At 46.6% G+C, this 27,990-nt stretch overlaps 2 protein-coding genes across 2 annotated transcripts in view; both read right to left on the bottom strand.

The window, feature by feature from the left end:
* Positions 1 to 9,508, bottom strand: part of SLC4A4 (solute carrier family 4 member 4) — a 134,970-nt gene extending 125,462 nt beyond the window's left edge. Inside the window, exon 1 of the mRNA XM_041459670.1 lies at positions 9,490 to 9,508. Coding sequence (XP_041315604.1) covers positions 9,490 to 9,500 — 11 coding nt within the window. The 5' untranslated portion in view covers positions 9,501 to 9,508. The remainder of the gene's footprint in view (positions 1 to 9,489) is intronic.
* Positions 9,509 to 21,533: 12,025 nt separating this feature from the next.
* DCK (deoxycytidine kinase) lies at positions 21,534 to 27,390 on the bottom strand. The gene is made up of 7 exons (XM_041459643.1): positions 27,321 to 27,390; positions 26,590 to 26,708; positions 25,941 to 26,131; positions 25,174 to 25,321; positions 24,174 to 24,289; positions 23,641 to 23,740; positions 21,534 to 21,992 (listed from the first exon to the last, which is right to left on the bottom strand). Exons 1-7 carry the CDS (start codon positions 27,388 to 27,390, stop codon positions 21,966 to 21,968), a joined length of 771 nt encoding a protein of 256 aa, XP_041315577.1. The 3' UTR covers positions 21,534 to 21,965.
* Between the last annotated feature and the right edge of the window lie 600 nt (positions 27,391 to 27,990).

The following is a 27,990-nucleotide window of genomic DNA, read 5'->3' as shown; positions in this document are numbered from 1 at the left end:
GTTACAAAATGATTTCTTTTAGCGCTTCCTTTGTGACAGAGGAAATCACAGGAAGAAGAGACATGGGAGACTCAGGGCTAACCACATGTCCATACATCCTGTCCAACACCTGCCTCACAGGAATACCACCACTCATTCCTGTTGCTAATGCTACAGGAGGTACGGAATGGACACATTGTTTAAGCAGGTAATTTTGCAAGACCTTTTATATAACAGTTTCCTAAGAACGATTTCACGTTCGGGATACAGAGTGGATATTTGAAATGGTTCTCGCTCTTGTGTCACCAGGAGTTTAATCAAAAATTCCTGCTTTTCTAGCTGCCTCGTCAAGTTCCTAAATATCAGCAGAATATTTACAGGTCCATGTATTCCAACACTTCTTTGTGCTTTATGGTTTGGGGCCCATACCTGCATGCTGCAGAGACTCGTGTCCAGATGAGTTTTCAGGTCCCCTCCAACACAAACCATCCCAGGATCCGATGGTTTTGGCCGCAAAGCAGCCCTAATCTCACAGTGTGTGCATCGCTCACTTAAAATTTCTTGCAGGGGTTGCTGCAGGATCTAATTAAAAGTGATTATAATTAGCTCTGTAGTATTTCCCCTCACGCTTTTGCATGAGCAATCAGCTGAAGACGCCAAAACTCAAAACACAAGGGGATTTATCTGGGATGCAAAGACATGGGAAAGGCTCCTTCCTCTCGGAGCTGACACCCCGTTGTCACATTTGTAGAGCTGCCACTGGAAGCCTGCAAAATGTTACGTGCCATGAATGTCACAGGCTGAAGTAGCCCAGCCTCAGAAAATAGGGTTCATTTGTCTGAAGCCAGGGAACTTGACCACTGCTTCTTTCTGTCCTGCTGTGCATTATTAAAAGGTCACCAGAAACACGAGCTCTGAAATGGTCTCTGCAGTTCTTTTTAACAGGATCTTTCTCCTGCTTCCTGTATTGAAAAGCAGGGAAATTCTTAACTCAATTTAGTAAACATTATCTCCAAGTCAGAGTTGGCACCCAGTGAAGTCAGTGGCAGAATCCATTTCTCTTGAAATCACTCGAAATTCTTCGCTAACTCAGACAAACACCAAGTTGAAAAACCTGCCGAAGCTTTTTCTTACTCATCAATCAAAGAGTTGACATTACTCCATCCTCCTTCCCTTTGAGTGGTCAGACATTTTCCATGGCCATTTAACAAACAGCTTGCTGGAAAATCCCCCCACTTCTGCCAACCAGGTTCTCTCTCTGACGACCCCGAGAGCACAGAGCAAAGTTAAACTTTTTACCAGAGCATTTTTCCTGGGTGGGATGGAGTAATGTGCCTCTGGAAAAAGAAGAATAGGCAGTTGGCCAACACAGGAATGCTGCTGCAGGCATGAGTGGTTTATCTTCTGTTTGATCTCTTCTGCTAAGGGATGACAAGAATGGACTTAATAAATCTGCATAAACACATGAAAGAAGCACGAGTCTGGGGTGATTTAGTAAGCAAAGACAACTCTATGTTGTCAGCCTGGATGCTCTGGCATGGTGGAATATTCATGTTATAAAGAACATCATTACAAAGACAGCAGTCATTCTTTTAGGATGAAGAAGCTCCTAAGTAAGCAACAAGATGAAACAAAGTAAGAAAAATTATTCAAATTTGTGAATATTTCCCATGAATTTTTTGGTAGAAATATTTTCTGACTCTTTTGCATGGAAAGAAGAAATCCTTCTTAAATACCATGAGATCAGACCGAAGTACCAGGCATGAAGCTTCCTACAAGAACTTTCACCAGTGTTTTAACTAGGATGTCTGCTCCTTCCTGCCTCTGTGGCTCCAATGCTGTTTCCAGCCTCAGCTCTCTACCCCTCCCCAAAGTCTCTACCAGTGCCACAATTACTTCCATCCCTTATCTCTACACCTTACTTGATCTCTTTGATGAGTTATGCAATGTTTATCCACCATTTGATCTTCTCAGATTGTTTCATAGCAACAGACAACAGTGTATGGTGGATATTGTGTGAAAACTCTCCAGCAGAACGTGCCCATGAGTCCTGCTGGTTTCTTGGACAACGTTATGGTCTTTGGAACAATAATGCTGGCCAACAAGTTATCTTAATTTTATGCTAAAATTAGAGCAGTTGAACATTATTTATTTCGAGTCCACTGGTTTTAGTGAATACCAGGAAGCAGTGAGAATGTGTCCCATGCACTGCAACCCACACAGCCTCAACCATGACACTCATGCAACGGCACTCGCAAATCGGAGCAGCCAGAGCAGAAAACACTGCATGGCAACTACACCAAGGAAAACTTCAACGTGCCCACCACATTCCTTGGACTGAATACCTTTAGTAAAAGGGAAACCCAAAACCTTGGGACTTGGATTCAAAACAGCTCCTCAGAGTCATAAAGAAAACCATGTTCAAAGACCTCCGAGGTAGTACGGGAAAACACAAAACCAAATTCCTCCAGCTAAGCCCCAAAGTGTTGCAGTTTTGGCAGCTGCTGCCTGAGCTCCCTCCTGTCCCCCAGAACAGGAAGCACGCAGAGCAATTCAGGCATTTCTTACTGTAGCATGCGGGCACGTAAAAGGCTTAAGTGATGTTTAGCACCCACATTTATTCTGAGACCAAGCATTCCTGAAGTGTCAAAACAACAGCCTGTCTTTGGTTTTATATGAGAACTGCCTAAAAGTACAAAAGTATCCAGACTTGGCAGTTTTCTAACCTTTCCTGGTCAAGTCCCATCAAGTGCTAAACAGCATATTCCCCCTCCCTTGGCAACTGAACCATGTCCTTCATAATCCTTGCATGAGCCTCTGCTTACAGAAGCATGCCTGAGTCTTTCCTGCAGGCTCTAGGAGAGATCCTGAACTTTGACTTTGTAATCCAGTGTCTTTCTCCCTCACTCTGTAAGGGCTGGCTTAAAGTCTGGCCTCTATTTATGATGCCTCTCCCCTAAGATCTTTTCCATTTTACACACCATCGGTCATGTTCTCATGTCCAACAAGAGAAGTGAAGGTTTGCAATATAAGACTTCACCAGTATATTCAGATGTCCTGCTGCTTCTTAGTTTGACTTGTTTGAATAGTTCACTGACTTCTATATTTATATTGCCTGTATTACAAATGAAAATTCAGTGCTCTCAATTAATTTTCAAATTAGCTGCTAAGATTTTAAAACAGAAGGGCCCAAGTAGGCAAAACAACCAGGTACACACATTCATCCATTTAGTTTTCCCAGGCACACTTGGTTCACAGGGTAAGGCCACCCATGAGATTCCTGATTTACTTTCTTCAGTATGGATTGGCACACAAAGGAAAAAATGCACTCCTGATCATCTTGCAAATAATTGGATAGATTTCTATGTCCACTGCATCATCACGATACTTTATAATATGGAATAGCCTCCCAAAATTAGATTTTACACCACCAATATTTACAATTTAATCCCTTGCTAAGAAACAAAGGGTGAAACCATTCTTTCTGGCAACAGTATAATCTCAGATAAGGAATATCCCATTCCCCTTCCATCTTCTGTTCTAAGATCTTATGCCATCAGCACACAAAGGGGAAGGAAAGGTACGAACTGTTCAGATACATAAACTCCTTTTTACGGGAGAAGCCCTGGAGCTTCCGACCATGTAAATAAATACCTGACTGTTATGGAAGAGCAAGGACCAGAAACAGGTTCTCTGACACATTCCAAAAATAAACACGGCTGTTCCATCCCCATTATCAGACGTACCTGATCTGAGTCTCAGCAGGGGCCACTTGTCTGAGCAAGCAACATCACGTCTCAGGATGGCAGAGCTCTTGTGACCTTTATTGTTATTATGTTATCAAGGACATCACAAAACGCTCTTCCTTGCAAGTGCGGTTCGGCTCTGATTTTCTGCTGGAGGAAGGATTCAATTTTTCCTTTTAATTGTTTATTGTTGTAGGGATCAGTGCTTTTAAGGTGTTTCATGTTGCAATTTTTCACACAGAAATAGATACTGACTCACTGGAAGAAGACAAAAGCTGAGGAATCTGAAAACAGGGCTCTTGGTGTTCCTAGCTACATCTCCACCACCACAGCCTACAGATGTGGAATTCTTAGCCCAGCAAAGACTTGGTTTTTCTGTTAGGAAACCCTGGCTTTCCACTTAACAGTTAACTCTGACCACATTCAACCCTCCAAACCAATAAAGACAGGGAAACAAGGGGAATTTCCTTCACTGCTGGAAAGAGTAAACTTAGTTCCAGTGCTAAGGATCTGCTGGTTGCCTTTTCTCTCCCGTTAGAAGGCTTCACTCTAAACTCTCAAAACAACTCTGAAGAGACACATTCTCTAAACAGGAAAGCAATTTTTACAAGGGCAGGACAGGACAAGACAAGGGGAATGGCTTCAAATGGACACAAGGAAGGTTTAGATATTATGAAGAAACTGCTCCCTATGAGGGTGGTGAGGCCCTGGTAGCCCAGAGCAGCTGTGGCTGCTCCATCCCAGGAAGTGTCCAAGGCCAGGTTGGACAGGGCTTGGAGCAACCTGGGCTAGTGGAAGGTGTCCCTTCCTCTGAGGGACTGTGAACCATGAAAGCAGAGACAGGCTGGGCTGTCTGAGGGAAGGTGTGTGGCCTCCCAGGTACCCCCAGTCTGGGGGGCTGCCCCTCCCTGCTGTTCAGTGCAACCACTGCCTTGAGCCCCAGCTCAAGACCCAGGTCTGGGTCAGGTCAGGTGTTTCTGTGTGAAGCATGTGCAGGGAGCACCAGGCTGGTCTGCATTGCCTTGAAACCTTAATTCCATTTTCCATAAGTAACAGAGTGTCACAGATTCATTTTCAGCTGTTTTCCTAGATCTCCTTTAAGTTATTTTCTATTAACTGGTACTAAAGGATGTGTTAAAGGTAGGATGGGATGTAATAGGCCTTAAATATTTATGGCCTATGTATTTATTACAGACCTCAGGCCTCCTATACAATATGTGCCAGCATCTCCATTCTATGCCAAACATTGTCAACATTCCAACAGGAAGAGTTTATACCTACCTCAAGTTAATAAATCAAAATTACCACATTAGCCTATAGATTTCTTTCTAGTTTAAAGAGGCTTAAGAAGACCGTGCAAGGAAGAGAAATTTCCTATTGCTAAGTTGGGGAGTTTATCTACTAAAATAGAGTCAGTAAATAGCACATTAGAGAGAGGCCATTCTGGAATGCAGTTGGCCAGAAATGAAACACCACAATTAGCAGGAAATTCTAACGGTTTGGTGAGAGGGCTCTGCATCACACTTGCAGAAATAGACTTCAGCTTGCATTTAAATGCCAGCCTGATTCTCAAAACCAGGCAGTGCTGATGTCCTCATCATGTAAGTAGATTCAAAGCTAACGCTGAGCAGAGTTAAAAGCAGAAAGCAAAATTAGCCATTAGCATGGAAAGTCACTTTCACTGCTATATTTTTATATTCTGTCTCTACATTTTTGGGCTGCAACTTCATATTAGAAAATATCAGCTGCTGAAAATCAAACTTCAGCACAGCACTCTGTCCTTCCTAAGGCCATCCTGCTGCTCATTCCCTGGAGAGCTTTCTCATGTGCTCTCTTCACTCTTCTTGCAGTCAAAGCTCAGCAAGCAAGCAGGAATTTGGGCAGAAGAATTTTCCTGCAGCTTACACAGCAGAAAGCCCCACGTTAACCTTCCCGATGACCCTCCCATGCACCTAGGCAGGGCACAGTCAGATTCTCAGCTATGTCATTTCTATTCACCCTTTGCCCAAGTGCTGGCTAATTTGGGAGCACGAGGCCAGCGCTGGCAGAAGGAGAGGAACGCCTGTTCTGGGGAGCCAGCAGGTCTGCAGACACCTGCCAGGCAAAAATCCCCATCCCGCTCGGCTGGCATCACCCCCCTTTTCCGGCTTGGGATTAGAGTGTCATTTGTCTGGGCACCAGCTCTTCCCACCCAGCATCTCCACCAGCTGTCAGAGGCTCTTCCCAACCCACCAGGCAGATGGCTCTGCGGCTGGGATGCCTATCCAGTGCTGGGCACTGGCACTCAAGTTGCTGGAATCCCTCAGCAGGACTATAATAAGCACAGGGCATGACTAAACCTGAAGTGCTGTTTACTTTTCCAGAGGCATCGTGCCATAACGCATATGCCACAAAGAACTTGAAAAAAAAAAATGTGACCCACATCCTCTTTCCATTCCTTACCCCTCTCCCAGCAGCATCTCATCACCCACAGCCAGCAAGCCAAGCCCTGGGGAGCTGTTTGGGAGGCAGTTCCTGCTGGGACAGGGACAGTGTGTGGCCCAGACCAGCACACAGCAGGGAACTGAGCCTTGTTCTGTCCAAGCAGCACCAAGCAGGTAGGACAGCTGGAAGCACACTCTAAAAAGCCTCAATAGAGTGACACCTTGCACCACATCACTGTTTGTTTTCAGCTGTGCTATCAGCCCTCTGGCTACCACTGGCTCCCAATAGTTGTCCCAATAATCTTTGCACAGACATGAATAAGGAAGGTTTTGAATGACCAGTCAGGAATTTTTAACAAGGAAGGCCAGGACTGTGAGTTGGAAGGGCAGGGTTAACTCTCAGCCACATGTGACATCCTTGGCCCTTTTTGCAGGCAGAGGAAAAAAAAATGCTGGATGCAGAACTGCACCTGAAATGGTACATCTCAGGCAACCCTGAGCCACCCTCAAATTCCTGCAGTAAACACTTAATTTTCTTTGGAAACAAGTCATTTGCAAATATTATCCCAAACTGGTGAACAAAAATAAACAAAGGACGCAAGTCACAGTCCTTAAAACAAGGTATTCTGACAGGTACAGAGATCCCAGCAGCAGTATCCTAAACCTGTGCCCAAAGTGGTGATCCAACATGCACATGTGTGGGCACATGCACATAGATCCAAACTCTTTTTATGAGAAGAGCAACCAAATGAAAAGAAAGGAATTTTTCCTTTCTGAACTCACACACACTTTATTAAAACTGGATTTTGGAAGCATTCCAATTCTAATTCCTTCCTCTGAAAGAACTCCATGTCTTAGAAATACACAGTATGTCATAAGCACTGTTTCACTTGTCCTTTTAACTCCTAACCAGGCAGGCAACTAGCAAAGGCCCTGTTTTAAATGCATGGTAAAAGGCAGATAAAATGAATTAAATGGCCTGTTTCAGTTCAAGGAAGCCCAATAGTCAGGTCAAACAGTAAACAATTAAAAAAAAAAAAAAAAACAAACCTTCAGTAGGTTTTGAAGAAGTGTCCTCCTCTTTTTCACTTGTGGAAAGAAGAGGAGGGTGACCCTTTAAGTTATTTCAGAGTGTGTGCCTGTAAGCACTAATCACATGAAAATCCCCTCTTGACAACATCTTTGTCACAAAACTAGGGCAAACGCCATTTGGAAATCTTTCTGCTAAAGGCACTTCCCCTCAGGACACAGCTTCAAACCACCACCTGCAGCCAAATACAACGACATGACCTTCTCTGACCCCTCACTCCCTGCCATCCCCACTCCCAACAGTGTCAGCCTCAGCAGCCCTGAGACTTCAACCTTTCAATTCTGCTCCTTCCAGCCAACAACAGGAATGAAGTTCAACCACCCATCTCCAGGGGAGGACAGGATCATGTTTCTCTGAAATGCTTCAGTTTTGATGTCAGTAACTACATGAGCTGCACATACATGTAGCTTTCTTTCTGGATTTATTCCCTCCTTACATCTGGAAAACTGTTGATTTTCAGGTGAGCAGCTTATTTGCAACCACAAGCATTTGGCTCTGGAAGCTCAGAGCCACCAGTTTAGACCAAATCTTTACCTGGCACCTTTCAGACTTGGGTTTTTTCCCAAATTGGTGGTGGCCATACCTGCTTGCCCACCTTGATGAATGTGGTCTCCCAAATGCTCACAGCTAATCACACTGCTTGAGCTTTCCCTTCTTGACCAGGAGGTGTGGGTTTCTCACAGAGCAACACAGCATTATCACATGTCACCACCACGCTATCAGACTGGAATGCCAGCCCCTTACCTTGTTCAAAGACCGGCTTTCGAGCGGAATTCCTCACCGGCACAGGTCATGCCTCTCAGGTAACCAGTGGTGGCCAACCACAGGACAAGAGCTCCATCCAGTGGCTCCTTCTCCAGCCAACACTTACCAGAGCCATGAATTCATTCTGCATGTGCCCCTTTGGAGACTCTCAGAAACACCAAGGTGCTTCAGCTCCCCCAGTTTGCATCATGCAGGTTATTTCCCATTAGAAATTGGGACTTGGTACCAAAGGGGATAAACCCCAACACGGACACCCAAAACCATGGTTATTTCTGAAATGTTAGAAGCCTCTTGTTTTCAGACAGCACCGAGGTTGCTTCCCACAGACACCCATCCCTTGTGTATTCTCCTGAACCCTTCAAACCATTACTTAATACAGATCATTCCAAGTAAAAATGCTGATGTCTTAGAGCCAGCACGCTTCCTCAGCAGCTCCAGAAACCAGAGTGGGAGAGGACATGTTAAACAACAGTGTGACTTTTGGAGCTATCATTGTTTCTACCTCACTGTTTTGGGGACTTTTTTGCTCCCAAAGCCTGCAGCAGTGGGACACCTCCTCCCTCCAGAAGGCAAGTCTGCTCTGAGGTCAGCCAGTCCTCTCCCTAGTGCACTCTCACATTGTTTCTGGGGAGAAGTAATGCTAGCTTGCTTCTGCTCTTCCACTTGCTCTAATTTACCTGGGACAAAGGGTTATCTCTGTGATCTTTCTGTGGATGATGTAACAACGAGTTGAAGGAAGACAGTGTTAGACTGAATTCCTCCTGGGTGCCTTATGATTAGAAGGCACTGTCAGAACACTGTGGCAATAAGAGAGGTTGGCTTTAAGTAGCTGAGCCAAAAGACAATTTTAAAAAATGGCAGTTGTATAAAAAGCAGAAATAAATACTGTACACTCTTGTTATGGAAAGAACTGGCATGATCTCATCTCCAAAGGGATTTAGGTGCTAAATTGCCTCCGCAACCAATTCAAACACTCAAAATTCCTGAGCCTGTGAAGGTAAGTGCAGATTTAATAATAAAATGTTCTTTACCCAAAAAAAGGCTGTCAACTGTAATTAATTGCTGACAGGTCTCCAAGTTAAACCCTTTGTAAGAGCAGCACAGTGTCCCGTTGTTAACACCAGTTAACAGTTTTCCTTGACCAGTTTTCCTTTTCTTCCGTGGCATTACTCAGGCATGGAACAGCCTGAGAGTCTAATCCCACTTTCCTTTAGGTTTGCAGGAGCACAGAGGTTCTTCCCACAAGCTATTTTCCCACCAGCCCAGGGCACACTTGCTCAGCCCAATTCCAAAAGCACTGGACAATGTCTGTTGACTTTGACACCAGAGAACCAGTTGATATTTTTCCTCTCTTCCCATCATATAACCATAAGCTAGAAGTGCCCAAGTAAAATATTAAGTCATAGGTCCTGCTGAAGCGTACACTGGGTGTGGATCAGTCAGAAATATTCCAGCACAGCTGTAGCCACGGACTCCCCCCCGTTACCTGTGATGCATTTCTGCTCCTTTCTTGTGCTTCTGGAGCAAGCCCCTTTTCAGCTTCACAGCAATGGGAGAGTCTCAGATACTGCCAGCCATACCAGGAGCTGCAGGGGTGCCTAGAACAGATAAAAGAGATTATGTGTCTTGTGCCCAGATGCCTCTGAAAAGGCCAGGGCCACACTGCAACAAGAAAAGGTCTGTTAGTTGCCAGGTGAAACGTCAGTGGGGCTGAGCCAGGCTGGACCAGGCTTCAGCTTCCAACACCTCAATTAGCTGTGCAGGCCCTGAGGCTCTGCTGCAGGTGCATTCCCACCAGGACACCAGATCAGCTTGTTACCACAGAGCAACAAGGGTTTTTTTCTCTCTGTAGCCAAGGCAAGCAACTGTGGGACTTGAAGAAGGCACTCAGTTCATGATTGTGTCACAAGCTTTCAGCTTTCTGCTCCTGTCCAGCCTTGCTTATCCAGCAAACACCTCCGTCTGCTAACAAGCAGAAAGGGGCGGAAGGACTCTCTAGGAGGTGGATAAAATCAGGTGGTGTGACCACTGAGGCTAAGGCTATTTTGGCCATCATTAAAACATCAGATTAGCCAGTCCATTTCTAAACCACACTCACAGGAGAAAGGAAGAAGTCAAAGACAAGGCTGCAGTAGGCAGCGAGAACAAGCAAACTGCCCCACAACACACAAACACACCCCAGGACTGTTTAACTTGTGGCAAGGCTGGGAAATCCTGAAGCTGAGCACCACAGACAACTCCCAGAAGGACCAGTGTATCCGTACAGGAATGATTTTCAGGAGTTGGCCACTACAGTGGGCACTGCAAGGACCTCCCTTCCAAACCTACACAGTCCAGCTGGCCTTACATGGGCACTCTGACACCCGCTGGCCCTCAGCCATCTGGCCTGGGCAGGCCAGCCTGCTGGAAAACCCACAGACAATCCTCCTAGAGAAGAAAGCCAAATCCCAGATCCCAGGTGCTAAGAGATTACAGGAGCGGCAACCATGAGACGGCAAAAAGCAAAACCTGAGCTGCAGGGATTGCTGAGCAGTAACTGTGCTGTGTGTGGTTACAGAGCAATACTCCATGTTTGGAATCACTGGGACTGCACACTCTGGCTAGATGCTGTGGGTACTTTTTTCCCCAGACACTACTAAACCTCGAAGCTGCTGCTAAAGCCTATGCAGGATGTGGCAAAATCTGTCAGGAGTTTAGAAGCCCTGCTCCTTTGCAAATCCAAGCATCACTGAGAAAACAGAGAGACAGTTTGCAGAGAGAGGTGTCGGAGTGAGGTGACATCTCCTGGTGACAGCAGGACATGGGATTAAGCCCAATCACACACAGCCCTCTAGTGAGAGTCAAGAATGGTCCTGGGCTGTGCCAGGTTATGTTGAGTCAGAGGGAGAAGTTAAATGAAGCATGTCAACACAGGCTGCATTTTCCTTCTAGGGCAGATAAGGAGAGTGCTGGAGGGCTCTCAGCAGGGAAGGAGCACAGTTGGCTTCAAAAAGTTGTGAAATCTTTGCCTATTTCCAACCAGTGCCTCAGTGATGGGAAAGAATGAGCAATCATTCCTGGACTGGGAGGAAAAAATAATTAGCTTTCCCAAATCATTATGGAAAATAAACCCAATAGTAAGTCATACAAAAACACCATCTGCCTAGCAAACCTCAAATGACCCAGTAAACTTGGTGAGAATCTTGTGGAAGAAGGGAGATCCTTTTGCTCCTTTCTAGCTAGTACCCAAACAGCTGGTGGAGTTACTGGTAAGTCACCCAAATCCCAGCTCCATGAACATGTCAAGCAAAGCCAGCAAGTCACGGAAAATAAGGAAAATACTGGAAATGGGAAGGTTTAGAAGAGATATCAGGAAGGAATATCTTCCCTGTGGGTCTGGGGAGGCTCTGGCACAAGCTGCTGAGGGGAGCTGTGGCTGCCCCATCCCTGGAAGTGTTTGAGGCCAGGTTGGACAAGGCTTGGAAGAATCTGGGATAGTGGAAGGTGTCCCTTCCCAGGGCAGGGGCTGAAAGAATATGATCTTTAAAGGTCCCTTCCAACTTACACCATTCCTTGACACCATGATTCAGGAGGATGGAGCTGCAGAAGAAGATTACAAAGGGTGGAAGCTGCCTTTGTAGCAAAAAAAAAACAAGGAAATTTTTAATTTCTTAGCAAACACAATTGTGTCTAAATAACAAAATCTGTGCCACTAGTGTGTGGGAAACTCATTCACTTGAGCCAATCTGTGATCAGCCCCAAGCTCTACTAGAGACTGTTTTGATGTGGCCTGTTCGACCAAAAGAAATCCACATTTCAGCAAAGATACTTTTAAGTTCTTAAATAACCTTTTAACGACTCTCTGCTTCCTCCTAACTTCTTCCAGCCACTCTAAAGTCAGGTATCACACATCCAGCTTTAAAAAAAAACAAACAGATGAACACTGATGCCCAGTTTAATCGGAACATTGCTGCAGATCCCTGGAGATGAGGTTGTGCAACACGCTGCCAGGGGCAAGGAGCGCACTGCTGTGGTAAGCAATTTGTGACAGCAGTCAGGACAAGTGAAGAAATCAGCAGTGGGGCTGGGGTGGGGATTTTCACCAGCCTCGAGAAAGACTCCCTGCTCTGCATGAGTTATAACCAAATGCCTTCCTCACAAGGAAGTCATAACGCCCTTTTCCTTTTCTTAGGTAACATCTAAACATGCCCAATTCCTTACTGACAGCACATAACAGCAAAGAGCTCCAGGGTGAAATGCAACTCTAAATACTACAGCAATGCCAGCTTGACAGAGGCCATTTTTCTCCACATTATTTATATTTGCAGTATATTTTTCATCTTACTATCCTAACAGTACTGGTTTTACTTTCCTAATCTAGGATTTTTTTTTCCAAAGCAGTAAAAGTCTGCCCAGTCCCACATCTCATGATGTCCCTTCCTGCCAGAGCAGAACCTGCCTGGGGGGGAAATCAACTTTCTCACAGAGAGAAGTTGAGACACACGCTCTTTTTGAGAAGCTGAATGGTACCTTCAACATCTCCTTTCTCCATCTCCCATCAGTGACTTGTAAAAACTGAATGCACTTGTGCTCTAAGCCAGCAGAATTCAGTTACCAAGAAGGGAAAAAGGAAGAGAAAAACCACACAACCCGTATCCAAAGGAAAACACAAGTATTTCAAATTTACGATTGTCAGAGGAAACCACCACCCTAACCCCTTTCATTAAACATTGACAGAGTGCTCATCTGCATATCTTAATCTCGAGCAAACAAACCCAAGTTTGGAGTCAGGTGCATTTAACTGGATTAGAGATCACTTTCCCTCTCACCCCACCACATTTAGGGCATGAAACGGAGACGAGAGCCTCAAAAACACCATCAGGTTTGGGACTGACGGCTCTCTCCCAAATCCTTTCTCAGCATGATTTCCTGACTGGGAGATGCTATTAAGAAAACAAACATAAAAACCACAGGCTAACTCGGTGGGTTCCCCTTTGACAATACACTGCGTGCCAGGGGGAAAAGAAAACAACAAACCTTCATTCTCTTACAACATGTGCTTAGCTAAGCCCCAGTTCAAACAAACAGCTGTGCCCAGACCTTCGCTCCGGGGGCAAGCCTGAGCCATGAGCTCAGCACACCTCTACCCTGCCTGGTGCCAGCAAAGGGCTTGCAGGGTGAGCACAGCCTTTCCTGCTCCAAACTAATTCTTGCTGCAAGAAATTATTCCAGCTTTTCCAGGCAAAACCTGCGCTGACAGAAGAGCTTTTTAACCAAAGCAACTGTGCCAGCAGAAGACAAGAGAGGCTGCCAAGTTTGTAATGGCATTATTTAGTTGTTAACCTGTTTGCTTGGCAGAGAAAAACCATCAGGAGATGGCCTTCAAAGCAGTTTTTATTCACTAGCTCTGTGGGGATGTAAAGGCCCGACCCCACAACCACCACTGGAGCATCCAGCCCCTCACAAATGGCTTTTCCCACACACAGGACCCTCGAGTGGCAGCACTGCCCTGGGTCTAGACAGGGAGCTGATATGGCAGAGCATGAGTGAATTCATCACCACAGTGGGCTCACAGTAAGCCTCCTCAGCCCCACCAGCCATCATCTATCAAGAGCAAAACACAAACACCTCCCTTGAGAAGTGGCCTGGACATACAGACCTTCTAGAGAGGAAAGCAACGATATTAAAATTCCTTGAGGGACTTACCCTTGCCTTTGTTCTCCCACTGTTGCTTCCTTACAAGTCCAGCAAGCAGGAGCCAGCACAGAGGTTTTGCTGTGTCACTGGCAAGGCAGGAACTCAGCACCCACCTGCTCTCTGAGTGCTGAAGCTTTGGCAATCGCTCAAGGTAACAGGTTAGCAGCATGGAACATTGCTCACCTCCACTCTGTCCCTCTTCCCTTCCATCAGATACGGGTGGGAAACTCCACACACTGCAACAGCTCTTCAGGCATGTCTTCAGGTGACATTTCCCACCTCTAAGGATAATTGTCAGCTACAGAAAAGCTGGTCAGTTTGTATCCTTCCCTCCTTTAGAAAGAACAAAACTTCCCTCACTGCTGAGCAGACCTTCAGCATTGTACTTCCAAACCTGGAAGTAAAATTCCATTGATCAATTTTACTCCTAATGTCTATAAACCTGCTTGGTCTAGTCCCTGCTCACCTCATTCCCTCAGCACCTTATGTGATGTATTCTGCTTTATTCAGGTCACTGCCTGCTCCAACCCCTCACTTGGTCATTCCAGTGAGAGACACGCTGTAGTTCAAACCAAGAGCTCCATCCAAGCTAACTTCAAGGGCCAAAGGATTTGCAAAAGCTAACAGACAAAGCTCTCAGGAAGCTGACATTAGTTCCAGAAAATCATCTCACTCCTGTAAAAGTGGTCTAGAGCAACATTAAGAACTAGTAGCCCACAAGTTACAAATTTGCCAGTTAACCTGGGCCTCTAAAAAAGCTGAGAATCCTCATTTTGACCACTGAGGGACCAAAAAACGCCATGCTGTGGATGGGAGTCTCTCTTGTCACTGTGCAAAGCAGAGGCACTGATGAAATGCTGCTGTTGGATGTCCCCAGCACACAGAACAACCAGAACCAGTGTTTGTGACCCTGCTGGAGCACAGCCCTGCTAGCCCCAGCCCATGTGTCCAAGCCACGCCAGCCTTTCCCAAGGCTCCCAGTGGATTGTGCACAACACATCTTGATGCATTCTATTTAGCAGGAGCCTACTTCAAAGCCAGCCTGCAAGTACCTCAGCCTCACCCCAGATTACAGCTGCACTGTCACTCTAAGGACTCAAAGCCCCCCATCTCTGTGATCTGTTTCTTGGCTTGATTTCTGTGGAGCTGCTTTGAAAATGAAGCTCCAATAATGAACACGAGCCAAAGATTCAGTCCAAGGCATCTCATTCTCATATCCTGCCAGATGAGTAAAACTGTATGAGCCATATCAAAAAAAAACCAACTCTACCATATGAACATCTCCCCGTCCAACATGTGTCTCATTGAGAAATCTATTTCCCTTAACATCTATCTCAACCTCTGCTCCTTAAAAAACAGCAACTGACAATTTCCTTCTAGCACCTGCCATCCTCCTCAGCCACTTCCACAGCAGTTAAAAGGTTAAAAATACAGCCCAATCCTCAAGGCACACCTTGCTATCAGCAGTACAGGTGCTGCTGTGACTCATGGTCACAACAGCAACATGTCCAACACCTCACAGTGTCAGGCAATCACCACTGGAACCAAGGACTTGCAATTACTGACAGTTTGGGTATTATTTCAGATTAAAGTTCATTTTTACAAACTGCCCACAGTCCCCTCAAAAATAAACCCCCAGCCATACAAAAACTTAAACCAAACAACATATCGTAATTTTTTAACCAGACCAGAGATGGCACTGAAATGTTTTGGGTGTTGCACTGCCAAAAAAAACAAACAAAAGTCTCCAAACAAAACATCCTGAAACCAAGGAGCACAAGTGGAAATCAGTACTTACATGAAGAGGCCGAGAATTCTATGTCTACATTGAATTTTGAGACTTTTAAGTGTTTCCTCGTGAAAGAAAAGATCATTCAAGGGACATCCTATTCCAGCCAGCAGGAAATGTCGTAGGACAGATCTAATCCCCTACAGAAATGTCTTCCAGGACCTGAAGCAACTACAATTACCCGAGACAAGGATCAGAATGGGAACAGCCAGTACTTTAGCCTAAATATCCAGGCTCAGAGCTGAGAAGGTGAAATGACAGCACAGTGCAGGTACCCCCATCCAACACACGTGCTGGTGAAGGGAAATAAAATGCAAAGGCTCAGTCCGTGGGCAGCGGCGTGACAGACCAGGAAGGAGAACTGGCTTGATATTCCAGCACTAGAGACAAGCAGAGCAGAAGAGAAAAGCAAAAACACCTCAAAGGCAGCACAACAAATGCGGAGACAGAAAATTGATGACAAAAGTGGCTAAAGGGAAGGTTCCACAGAAGGGCTTTGAAAGATCCAGAGATCTTCAGCCTGCGCTGCACAGCAAGCAAACACAATTGCTACGTTCCCAGCAATGCTTTCTGACCTCCTGCCAATATGATCCCAGCTGGATTGTACTGGCGATCCCAGAAGCAATGCTAACAGCAGTCTTTAAAGCCAACAGTGCAACCAGATGCTGGAGGTGTCCTCATCTGAGGGCAACTGGCAAGTGCAGACCGTCAATAAAACATAAAATGCAGATGCATTATCACTTAGAGTGTATCATGGGTGAGCAACCTTAGGAGAAAAGGAAATTTTCAGACAGGAAGAGCTAGTGACTCATCTCCGGCATGGACGAATTCCATCAGTCCCACTGCAGGCATAGGCTAAGTCTAAGTCACTAAGAGATCTCAAGAAAGGCCATTATTTACATACCTAAGTAACAGCAAGCGTGTAGCACAGGAGTTAAAGCAGGCAGGACAGCCATGACATTTGGCAAACAGAGTAAGAATTCCTTCTGAGAGTGTACCATGCCATAGCATCCCCAAAGCTCAGTCCCACCTAGCCTAAAATGCTGAACAGGCTGGGAAGCCACCGGCAGTGGAACAACTACTGTCACACTGTCCTTCCAGGAAAAGGCTACTCCTGTGCACAAGCCGTGGTTATGTCAAAGGGGAAGAGTAAACCTCAGCAGGAAAGAGCTGAAACTGCGAGATGAATCTGCTCTCCACAGCTAAAGGTCTAAGAATAGCAGGGGCACTCATTAGCCATAAAAACCTGAGTGTAAGTGCACGTACAACAGCACGAGGAACGCTGACAATGGAGCGCCTGACGGCTCCCAGCCTCAGGGAAGCTCCCTTCACTCTTCAATAGCTCAGGCTGCTCAGTTCCACAGAGCAGAGCTGGATTCCTGTGTCACAAGTCTCCCAGTCAGGAACCAGACTGGTTAAAGCAGCATGAGCTGCACCAAAGCCCCCACTGGAAAAAGCTCTTCAGTCAGTTGTCATGAGCCCAATCTCTAGACAACACAGCAGAGACAGCAAAGAATCTTTGGCAAGGACAAGCACACCTGGAATACCTACACAACTAAGCTGAAGCATTGCAGGAAACCCTCGGGGAAGCAGCCGCACTGCAGATCAGGAATGAGAGCTCAAAAGCCAAGTCCTGCTCTTTGTGACTGGGGGTGCTCTCCTCACGAGGCGCAGCACAGACAGGACACAGGTGACTGACCAACAAGCCAGGCAATGACCTGAGGCCGCTGTGCTGGGCCAAGGCCATGAGCCGCAGCGGGGACAACACCAAAGCCGCGGTGGAGGCTCAGCAGAGAACAACAGCTATGGCTTCAGCAAAGCAGCAGAGGCAGATCTGAAGGGAACGATGAGAAAAGAGCACACAGCCAGCATACAGCCATAGCTGCTGCTGAAACCAGGAGAAGGTAGGAAAAGCCCCAGCAAACAGATGGATCAACTCAGCAGAAGTACTCAGAGAAGAGGACTAGGAAACCTAAGACAGCCAAGTGGAGCAGGGCAGAAGCCACATGCCCAAGAGGGCTGCGTCCGAGTCAAACACAGGAACGCTGGCTTTAACTTGTCTGTTACTAGTTGTGTGAGATCATGTTTCTAGTAGCTATTAAAAACAAGTCACAACAACTTAGAAGGAAATTGGAGAGAAAAGCACAAAATACAGGACCGAAGAAAGCACAGGATGTCCTCTGAAAGAGTTGCAGTGGCAACATTTTTGTAAATAACTCCCAGAAACCAACAGCTTTTTTCCAAGCCAGGCAGTACTACGAGCCAGCAAACAACCATGGTGCAAGCTGGACAACCTTGACTTCCTGGAGATCATACATGGCATGTCCAGCCTGCCCAGGACATTGGGAAGAGCAGTCAGCAGAAATCCAAGAAATGAGCAATAGCCTGCAATCTCATTTAGCCTCAATCTTATTCACACTGCTCTCATATTCTCTATACCCATGGACTGAAACTCAGACCCAAGAAAAGTCACCTGCACACAAGAGTCTCCAGTCTGGGCTCTGAGCACTCCGTTATACCCACCTAAGAGAAAATAAACCCCTGCACTGCTTACTCCCCGTGTGGACTCCACACTCCTTGTCCCTGCTGCACCCCAATCAGCATTCTGGAGACGCATCTGCATTTCAGAAAGCATCCTGGAGTTCAGGCTGCCTTGGCACAGTAAGCACTGTGCCCAGCCTCAGTCAGGAGAGCTGCTAGGTGTTCCACTTTGCAGCAGGCTGCCAGCATCAGCCCTGAAGGCTGCCATGGCTCAGACCCAGCGGGATTAGTGTTATCCATGTGCTAAGGTTCACTCCCAGCACAGAAACAGCTGGTGGCTGCATGGAAGGCCTCCTGGTGACCAACCCCTGCCATTAGCTCAGCCTTTTCTAGTCATGCACTTAATCCAGTGGGGTTTGCTCTGCTCCACCCCCTCCTCCCAGAGAGCAAGACTGAGCTCATTCCTCTGGCCGAGCGAGGAAGTGACCTCTTCCTTCTTTACCTTTTCCACAGCCATTCACTGCTGAAGTCCTCTTGCAGCCCGCCCAGGGACTGAGACACAATGACCTCCAGTGGCAGATTCCTGCATGGATTTCTCCCCTTTATCGCTAGGCTACAGGGACTGCAGCACACTTTTGCCATCAGTTTGTATTTCAAGACCCAACTTCTTCTAAGTTTCCTCTCCTCACAAATGGTTACAGCTTTCATTTTTCTAGGTGAACTAACACAGCTAACATTGCACCGATGGCTTTTAATATATTTTAAAGCAAATAAATAACTTCCATTGGCAATGAATCTGGGCCAATGGCATCAGAACACCGCAGAGCAAAACCTAAAACCAGGGCTGCCTTCCTTCTCCATTATTTAACAGCACACTTCAGACCTACAAAACAGCACATCCATTTTAACAAATGCCTCCTCCCAGGCTCCTGAAGGCATGGGGAGAAATCAGTATTTTAAAGACAAAAAGAGTGGAGGTAAGAGTGATTTATTTACTCACAGTCACGCAGAGAGTCTAAACGGGAGCTGGAAAAAACCACTGGTGTCCTGTACACTCGGGTATGCTGAAACCTCTTGGCAAGAGCACTTGCACACTGTGTTTTCCTAAGATACACCTCAGTACTGCTGCATACATGCAGACTTCTCTGGTCTGTGCATAACAGTTCGCAGTGAGTTTCTCTTGGGTCATTTTTATTTCACAAAGAGATTCCCGAGTATCTAATTACTAGAAAAAGAACAGAATCAATGCAATACTTACCATACTCATATACAATTCCATTATTACAAAGTCTGCTTAAATAAACACAAAACAGTACTAGTAAGTAACTGGCACCAAATGATAGAAAATTAGGTTCCACCTACAAAACTGGTAGCTGTTTTAAGAAGCATCTAGAGATGAGAATATGAACTTCAGTAAGCTTAGGAGACAACTTAAAATCCACTACACAGAAAACAGCCACAAGGAGTGAGAATAAAATGAGGCAATATTAAGACCATTGCTCACACGGGTACTTGCATCACAATTAAAACCCTGCTAATCAGTACTTCAATCTGTTTTCTAACTGGAACAAAAAAAACAAAAACAAAACCAAAAAACCAGCATCCCAATTTTGTTTCCTGATCTTGTTTAAAACAAGCAAGCATTCCTAGGCCATTCCATCAGAGCATCTCTTACCCATGGGACGAGAAAGGGACACAACATCCCAAAGGCTGAAAAACAATCCTCACCAAACAGCAGACACCAGTTCAGAAACTTTTCACATCTCTAAAAGGCAAAAGCCACCACAACAACCCTGGTTTGTGGCAGCCTGGGAATAGATTAAGCAAAGGAAATACTGACAGGTTCAGAAGGCTGAGGTGCTGCTGGAGCTGAGGGCTAAGCTGAGGCACGGGCAGACCAGTCTCAGGCCATCTCTGCTGCTGTCCGTGCTGTGTTTGCCCTACATACAAATAACTGCAGCTTCGTGTGCTCCAGGCCAGCCACTCGCAGCTCCCCCAGGAGCTTGGGGGCCAGTGGGCTGTGTGTTTGGGGTTTGGTATTGTTTTTTTTTCTCTGCAGCAATTAAAAACATTCTTATAATTGGTCATGACTTCGCTCCTTCCAACCCAAACTTGGCAGGCAGAGATTTTGTAAAGCTTTCTGGAACGGGCTGCAGATAACCTGCCACAGAATTTCTGTGTGCTCTCTGTGATGGGTTTCAAAAGAAGTCTTTATTAGAACTCAGACATGTTTACTTCCTTGCAACGAGCACTGTCATTGCAATTCCTGTAATTAAATCCACAATTTTGACAGCTGAAACTGTAGAAATAATTGCACTGTTAGTCAAAATAAGTTGTTACTGCTCAGACTCTTGCCAAGAATGCTTTAAAAGCTTGTACTATGTGTTTCAAGTAAATCTGAACTGAATCTTCATCCATTCCACCTCACTTCCTTTCTGGAGCAAAGATCTCAAAATCTTTCCTTTTACTGTGCAACCTCCAAGTCCTGCACAAGAATTTCTGCCAGACTGCTGCTACTTTCCATACAACATCAATATTATACAACGCTCTTGTGCTGAGCACTGTCACACACACGATGCTCTTTATGTAATCCTGTGTCTCTCTCCCATGAGTTCATTTCCCACACACAAAAAACAACATGAAGTCAGTTTCTCAGAAATCTCAGAGAAATCTTTTACACCAAATACACCTATTGCACCAGTATTACAAATGAGCAATCCACAGTATTACTTCTTGTATGAGACAAGGAGCCAACACTATTAAGCACTAAAAAGTCTTTCCAACCACTTTTATTTTTCAGCCAATGGTTAGGGAACACCAGCACAACTCCAGCCATAAAGGAAGAAATCTCATCTCCAACAATCAAGTAGCAGAAGCACCAAGGCAGACAATAAAAAGATTCACAGTAACATTTTGCCTTCAAAAGCCAACTGTGCACTCAGAACAAGGCAGCTCATAAAACCCAGCACTTGAGATGGGCAACCTGAAGTTTGTTTTCTGCACCTGGAACAAGAGGCTCAGGCAGCAGCTACTCCACACAGCTCTCCACTTATTACTCCAAGCAGGTGAGACTGAAAAACCTACTTCCAACAGCGCAGGATCTGGGATAAGCACCCACAAGGCTCAGTGAACACATGGAGCAGCTGGAACAAAGGCAGGAAGCCACCTCTCACATCCCCAATGCGATTATGGGATGGTTTAGCAACACGTCATTCACAGATGGAGGCCATTTGCAAAATGCCCTTCTGCCCAGGGCAGTGCCTAGCAAGCAAACATATTCCTCTCTCCAGGAGAAGAGGACTGACCAGCAACAAACACAGCACTGTTTTTGTAAAAGCTAAAAAAAATGGGTAAAAACACCCCAAACTTGCTAGGTAACAAAAAGCCTCGAATATCCTGGTTTGCAGTGCATAACAGAAGCAGATATAAAAATTCACTTGCTATATACGGAATTTCAGTCACATTTGGATTTAATTCAGTGTATTCTACAAAGAACTTCTCCTATGAAAAGCATCAGAAAACATTTTTGCGTACCTTAAACCATAAAATTCCAGGTTATAATAAAATGCCCTCAGCAGCAAAAATGGGTTTTACCTTTTACTTCCTGGGAACAACAAAACATCCATTACAAATTCATGAGGCTAAAAAAACAATGAAGAGATCTAAAAACCAGCTACCTCCTTCAAAATCAAATAGCAGTTGGGCACAAAATAAATTAAAAACACCTACAAAATACTCTAGAACTCATTGGTCTGATCAAAATCTGGCAAAGCATTTGGCAAAGCTCAGAATCCTTGTCTCTTCAGAATCTGTGCATGTCACTTCACATAATACCAAACAGATGTACCGATTTATTTAATAATTCCCCTATTCCCAAAGTTTATTTGTTCCTCACAACCAAACCACCAGGACAGAGTCGTGCCTCTCCAGAGGCCTCCTATAAAAGAAGGAAGAAGCTGCACTTGGATGGCAGAGAAGTTTGGAATGGTTTGACTCTGTCTGCACTTCAAAGAGGATTACAACGTGCTCAAAAATTCCTTGACCTGCAAAGAGAAACAAATATTGTCAATCACACTAAGTGTTTACCAGCAGAAATAGGCAGCAAGTATATTTACCTCTCCTCTGCTTTATGCTTTGCTACAACCTAAAGAAACAGGGAAAAAGCAGCTCTGGCTCAGCCGTGCCATTACCTGTCCATCAAGAACATCTCCAGACATGGTACCTGTAATTCAGCAGATGCAGGGAGAGACAGGATGGAATGATGCTCACCCCTCCTGCGGCCCTGAACTAGAGCCCTCTGTCACCAAGGACTGCACTGCAAGCAGCTGTCACCCAGACAGGAGGAGGATAATGGCCACCTGGAAAGAGCTGTCATTTGGAATCCAGGGAGTCACGCCCACTGCCTGCACACCAGCCGGATTTAACGCTGGGAACAACCCAGGGCACCTAACCAGGCTGTCCCTTGGAACCTGAGGCTGGCCAAGAAATAACCAAGCAATACCTACCAAAACCACACTGCTCGGAGAAAATCAGTGCCAAGCTCACAACTCCTGCCTTCAAGTTTCAGGAACATCCTAGGAACTAGGATACAGCCTGAACTGGGAGCATTTTCCTCTGTCCACTCAAGCCAGGCTACTCCACAAAAGGAACCATTTTCTAGAGGACATGAAGCTATTCTTTTGGCAAAGGCTCTCCTACACAGAGCCCATCTGTAAACGTTTTGTCCGGTCTCTTGATGTGAAATGGAAACAGATCTTGGATCACACTCTCCAACTGTGACCTTCCCTTCCCAGGTCAGGGCTCAAAGAGGTGGGGAAAAAAGGAAGAGGTCAAATCCCTTCCTCTAGAGAGGGGAACACGTAACTGTGCCAAGACTAACTTGAAAGGCATCACGAGAAAGCCAAGCTCTGCTTCAGAGAGCAGCACCAGTAATCCTGCATGGAAAACCCTGTCAGGATTTACACACCAGGCACAGTTTCAGGATGAGCATCACAGCAGAGGGAAGAAGCAGGGACACAGCATCTGGGTCCCCACTCAGCACACACCAAAGCCCAATGTACCCAGCCTCATCAAGTGTATCTCTTCCCTGGCTCCGTTTAGGAAATGCCAAAAAATTAGGGCCAGCACAGGGCATAGGCAGCTGCCAGATAACCTGATGGCTACCCCAGAGAAAACTCCTGCAAAATCCATACTAAGTTGCCCGAGCTTGGCCTTATCTCATCTTTTGCAGATGGGAAGCAGGCTCCCTCCACAGCTGCCATCTCCGGTCATTCCATCGATTCACAAGCTCAACCAGGAAGCCTGGTTTTAATCAGGAGAACATTTCCACTCCTAGGTGGATCAATGGAAATCAAAGGACAAAGCTGCTTTTCTTGTGAAGGAACACGTTATTTCTGAAGAATGGAAAAACGTGTGCAAACCACTGCTGAGGTCTCCAAGTCATTGCAGCTACTCAGATCAAAGTCAAGTTGTCCTCGCTTGACTCCCACTGGGATTCAAGGACCGAACACCTGAGCAGTTAAATGACAAAGGCTTGGCCTAGCTTTAAAATATGCATTGCCATAGGCTGTAAAGCTGTTCCTTACCCGAATGCAACTCTGTGACTTAGATATTTGAGAAGGATGATTAGAGTGTAATGTGTATTTCTAGAGCAACGTGACTCATCAGTTTGTGCTGCTTGTGAAATTTTACCTTTTCGATCATGTGATCATATTTGTCCTTTTTGCCCTTGAAGTCTTCGTTAACATCGAGCGTTAAAATCGGAATTTCCTGCAGATAGTCAAAATCTGTTCTGTATTGGGAGAGGAACAAAGCAAATATTAGTAGCTGGAAATAAAGCAGAGAGCATTCAAATCCCTGCATTTTCATTGCTAAGAATCCCCCAAGAAGAACTGCATCTATAAATTACAGCCAGGAATTCCGAATTTACAGCGTGGCTCCTGGGATACACCAGAGATTCCCAGACATCCTGCTCCCCCAGCACCTAATGGAATAACAGCACTCTGTGTGTTAAAGCCACTTCAGCTGAAGCCTCTGCTGCTCAGAGCTCTGCGTGAAGAGAACTTGGAGCACGCTGCAATAATGAACATGCTGGAAAACCACTACTGCCAAGGGAACACCCACAGAAACCTGCAGTTCAGATTTACACATCATAAAAAAAGCTGAAGTTTCCGTGCCCCACGGAACATCCTTACAAAGATCAGTCCATCCTCAACAAACCCTACCGCAGTGCCCTGTGCTGGAGCCAGCTCTCATGCTTGTAGTGAAGCTTCTCCAGATATTCGATGGGGATTTCTTGTTCCTCATCTCTTCCACGCAAGTAAATCCTATTCAAGCATTTCTAAAGGCAAAAGATAGTGAATAAAAATAAGTAAATTGGTGTATTGCATGCCAAGAGCACAGAAATATCCAAATTTAAAACAAGCAAATGTTTAAAATAATTTGTTCCCACTCTGAGCGCACCTAAAGCCTCAACAACAAGCCAAAACTGATTAAGTATTGTACTTTATAATTTAAATATACCTTCTTTTCTTAAACACAAAAACAAAAAGCCCCAAGAGTTACTCCAGTGTGTTACATTCCACTGTTTTTTACAACCATAACAAAACTGAAGGCATGGAAGCAAGGAAATATCAAAGTGATCCCTAAGTTCATTACAGCTCTTTTAACCTCATGTTTTTCTGTGGTTCAAGCAAATTTCATACTCAAAGGAGGTATTATTCTGTTCTTTCCTTTTAAACAAATATTAGATGGCCCAGGATCAAAGCACAGCCACAAGGCCTCGCATACAGTGCGTGCTTTCACCTGGCCTAGCTCCAGCACCCCGGGTGTAGGGGCTTCACAGACCACCCCTGCATCAGCTCCACCACCACTGCAAACTGTTGTATCCATTCCCTGTACAGCTACAATCCCGATGTAACAGCTGTTCCTAGAGGGATTTCGTACTTTCCTGCAGTCGCTCCCTTTATTCCAGCAGTATTTTCTGGTTTACTGTTCTCATGCATTCTGTTTTTAAAATGAGAAAATCATTACCATCACAGCTGACTTTAGCACACACAGTCAACATTTGAAAGAGATTTTTTTGTTTAAGTACTTCCAGACCTAGTCACACTCAGGTACTGCAGCCTCCAGGGGAGCAGCCCAGCCCGAGCTGAGCTCTAACCACGAGGGGCAAGGCCCAGAACACAAACTTGTTTTTGGTGCCGTCACATTCGTGCCCCTCACCTCAGGAGTGGCTCGGAGATAAATGATCCCATCCAGCGCCAGCCTCGAGCCAAACTGTTTATTCATCCAGCCGTGCCAGTCCTGGTAAATCGTCCACTCGGTCTCGTTCATGCAGTCAGACTCGTATAAATTAGCAGCAAAGATGTACCTGTGGACATGGAAGCGATGGAAACAAAACTTGTCTCAGGAACTGGTCTGCCTCAAGCACAGTAACTGGAGAAGAAGCTGAGTGGTGACACTGCAGCATCCCTGAGGATCTCCTGGAGTGGAATAAACAGCTGCTATTCTCCTCCTGGAGCTGCGTGCATGAAGCCCACCAACATTTGCAGCAATAACCCTGAGAACACAGCTGGCTTGTACACCAGGTCATTTATTTACAATAAATTAAAACACATTAACTTTTGCAACATACTACAACAGGGGGAACACCTAAGGATTATGGGCTGGGATTCGGTTATCAGGTCTCACTTTCTGAATCCACAAACACAGGATGGGGCATTTTTCTGTTGGCCATAAACTAAAACACGAGAAGCTCCACCTCAACATGAGCAAGAACTTCTTTCCACGAGGGTGAAAAGAAGTTCTTCCAAGCAGCAGCACAGCCGCTTTGGGAAGTCACGGAGTCTCCCTCTGGAAGCATTTCAACCACCCGGACGCGCTCCTCAGGGGTGACCCTGCCTGGGCTGGGGGCTCGGACTGCAGGGCTCCCTTCCAACGCCACACACATCCCGTGCTTTGAGCGGGGAGGTTTTTCCCCTGGAGGGTACCTGTCGCTGTAGACGGAGCGCTCGAAGAACACGACGGGCTCCTGCGCCTCACGGAGCTTGTCCAGGGCTGCGAGCTGGGCGCGGATGCGGCTGAGGCACGCGTACGTCTGGAAGGTGAAGGCCCAGCGCTCCGGCTTCTCGTACATCATGCGCAGCACGTTCCCGCCGCTCCGCTGCGACGTGCTCAGCTCCTGCGGGAAAAGAGCGCCGTGCTGCCCGATCCTGGAAAACGCAGCCCGGAGCGACGTGCGCCCGGTGAGGTTTACGCCGAGTCCACCAAAACGCACTTGGCCAGGCCTAACAAAAGATCCCCAGCCCCTCAAAAGCCACCTGCGTGGGAAGCAGCGGCTGGATTGCCAATGGAATCACAGTAAAAAAAAAAATCCCACTGCTAACACCAAGCGAGCAGCAGCTCTCGACTTCCTAAGACTTTTCACGGCACAGGAAGAAGCCTCTGCACTCACCTGGTCGGTTCACAGTGGCTACAAGTAACCCTTTACCACTTTCAGAAAGGGCATCCTAGAGGAGCTCAGACCTTGTGAAAGCAATCAGCGAAATCGCTGCTATCACACAGAGTCTGAGAAACTGTGTTGGACGCACTGCTGTGCTAAAATCAGAGGTGCGTTTGACTTTTTCCCCCCTCTTTTACCTCAGAGTCGTCTCCGGAGCTTTGCTGGACATTGCACCATCTAGCTACGGGCTCGGGAACCACTTCCCACTCCTCACTGGCTTGTTTCAGGACGTTCACAAAGGTGGATTTCCCTGCAGCTGCGGGAAAAGCATCCAGGAACAACGTCAGTGTGAGAAACCACCCGCGGCAGTGTTGTTTAACCAGTGTTGAACTCTGCCTTGCAGCCCCACAAAGCACTCTCCCACACCCACCACGAGCCGCATCAATTCATGGAGCAACAGGGTTTCTCTTCATCTGAGTTTAAGCAGGTTGGACAACAGGCACCTGGTCATATTTTGAGGGCCAGGAGTGCGACTCAGCGATCCTTATGGAGCCCTCCCAACTCGGGAAATGCTGTCATTCTGGGTGTTTTACGCCACAAACGGGAAAGACGTGGGGGAAAGCTCATCCCACACCAAACAGGTGAAATCTTGTGGAAGCACGCATCCCTGTTGTCCCGCTCTGCCGTAGTGGGAGGAGCCCTCACGCAAGGGAAAGGGGGAAAAGTGAGAAAAGGGCAAAGAGGTAAGGAACAAGCGGAAGGGAAGAAAGAAAAGAAAAAAAGACATGAAGCAGGCAGTGAAGAGCCCACAGAGCTGTGCCTCCCCCAGACACGGCCGAAAGCACCGAGGCCGCCTCTCCCTCCTGCCCCAGCCAACTCCCCCCTTCCCCATCCCGCATCCCCGCGTAGGCGGGAGGCGCCGACTCACCGATGTTGCCCTCCACGGCGATCTTCTTGATGCGGCCGCCGGGCCTGGGGCGCTTGGGCGGGGTGGCCATGGCGGCCTGAGGGGGCGGCCTGAGGGGGCGCGAGCCCGGCCCGGCCCCGCGCGCCGCCTTCAAATTTGGTGGGGGGGGGGGAGCCGCTGCTCCCGCCGGACAAAAAGGGAACGGGAAAAGGGGACAAAGCCAACCCCCTCCCCCGGGCACAGATCGCCTTCCAAACTCCTGCTGGAAATGCCAAGGAACGGCCCGGCACCGGCACGAGAGCTGGCCGTAAAGGGGACAGGCAGCACTTGGATTCAGAGGGCTGTTAGTGATAATCATTGGGAAGGCATAGCCAACTTTGGGAGGGAGCTGTGGAATTCCTGACTTCGGGAAGGAGCTGTTCCCTGGCAGGGTGGGCAGGCCCTGGCACAGGGTGCCCACCGAAGCTGTGCCTGTCCCTGGCAGTGCCCAAGGCCAGGCTGGACAGGGCCTGGAGCAGCCTGGGATAGTGGGAGGTGTCCCTGCCATGGGATGGGCTCTAAGGCTCCTTCCAAACCAAACCATTTTGGGATTCTGTGAAAGCCTGTAACCTCCCCAACAGACAGCAAACCCAAGGAGAACCAAGCTAAGCAGGGAAAAATCCTGAGCCCAGGAGGATGGGCACCAGCAGGA

Source organism: Pyrgilauda ruficollis, unplaced genomic scaffold (assembly GCF_017590135.1).
Source record: "Pyrgilauda ruficollis isolate IOZ18807 unplaced genomic scaffold, ASM1759013v1 scaffold139, whole genome shotgun sequence".
NCBI classification, from domain to species: domain Eukaryota; kingdom Metazoa; phylum Chordata; class Aves; order Passeriformes; family Passeridae; genus Pyrgilauda; species Pyrgilauda ruficollis.
Note: the sequence above shows the minus strand (reverse complement) of the source record. Positions and strands in the feature narration are given on the sequence as shown.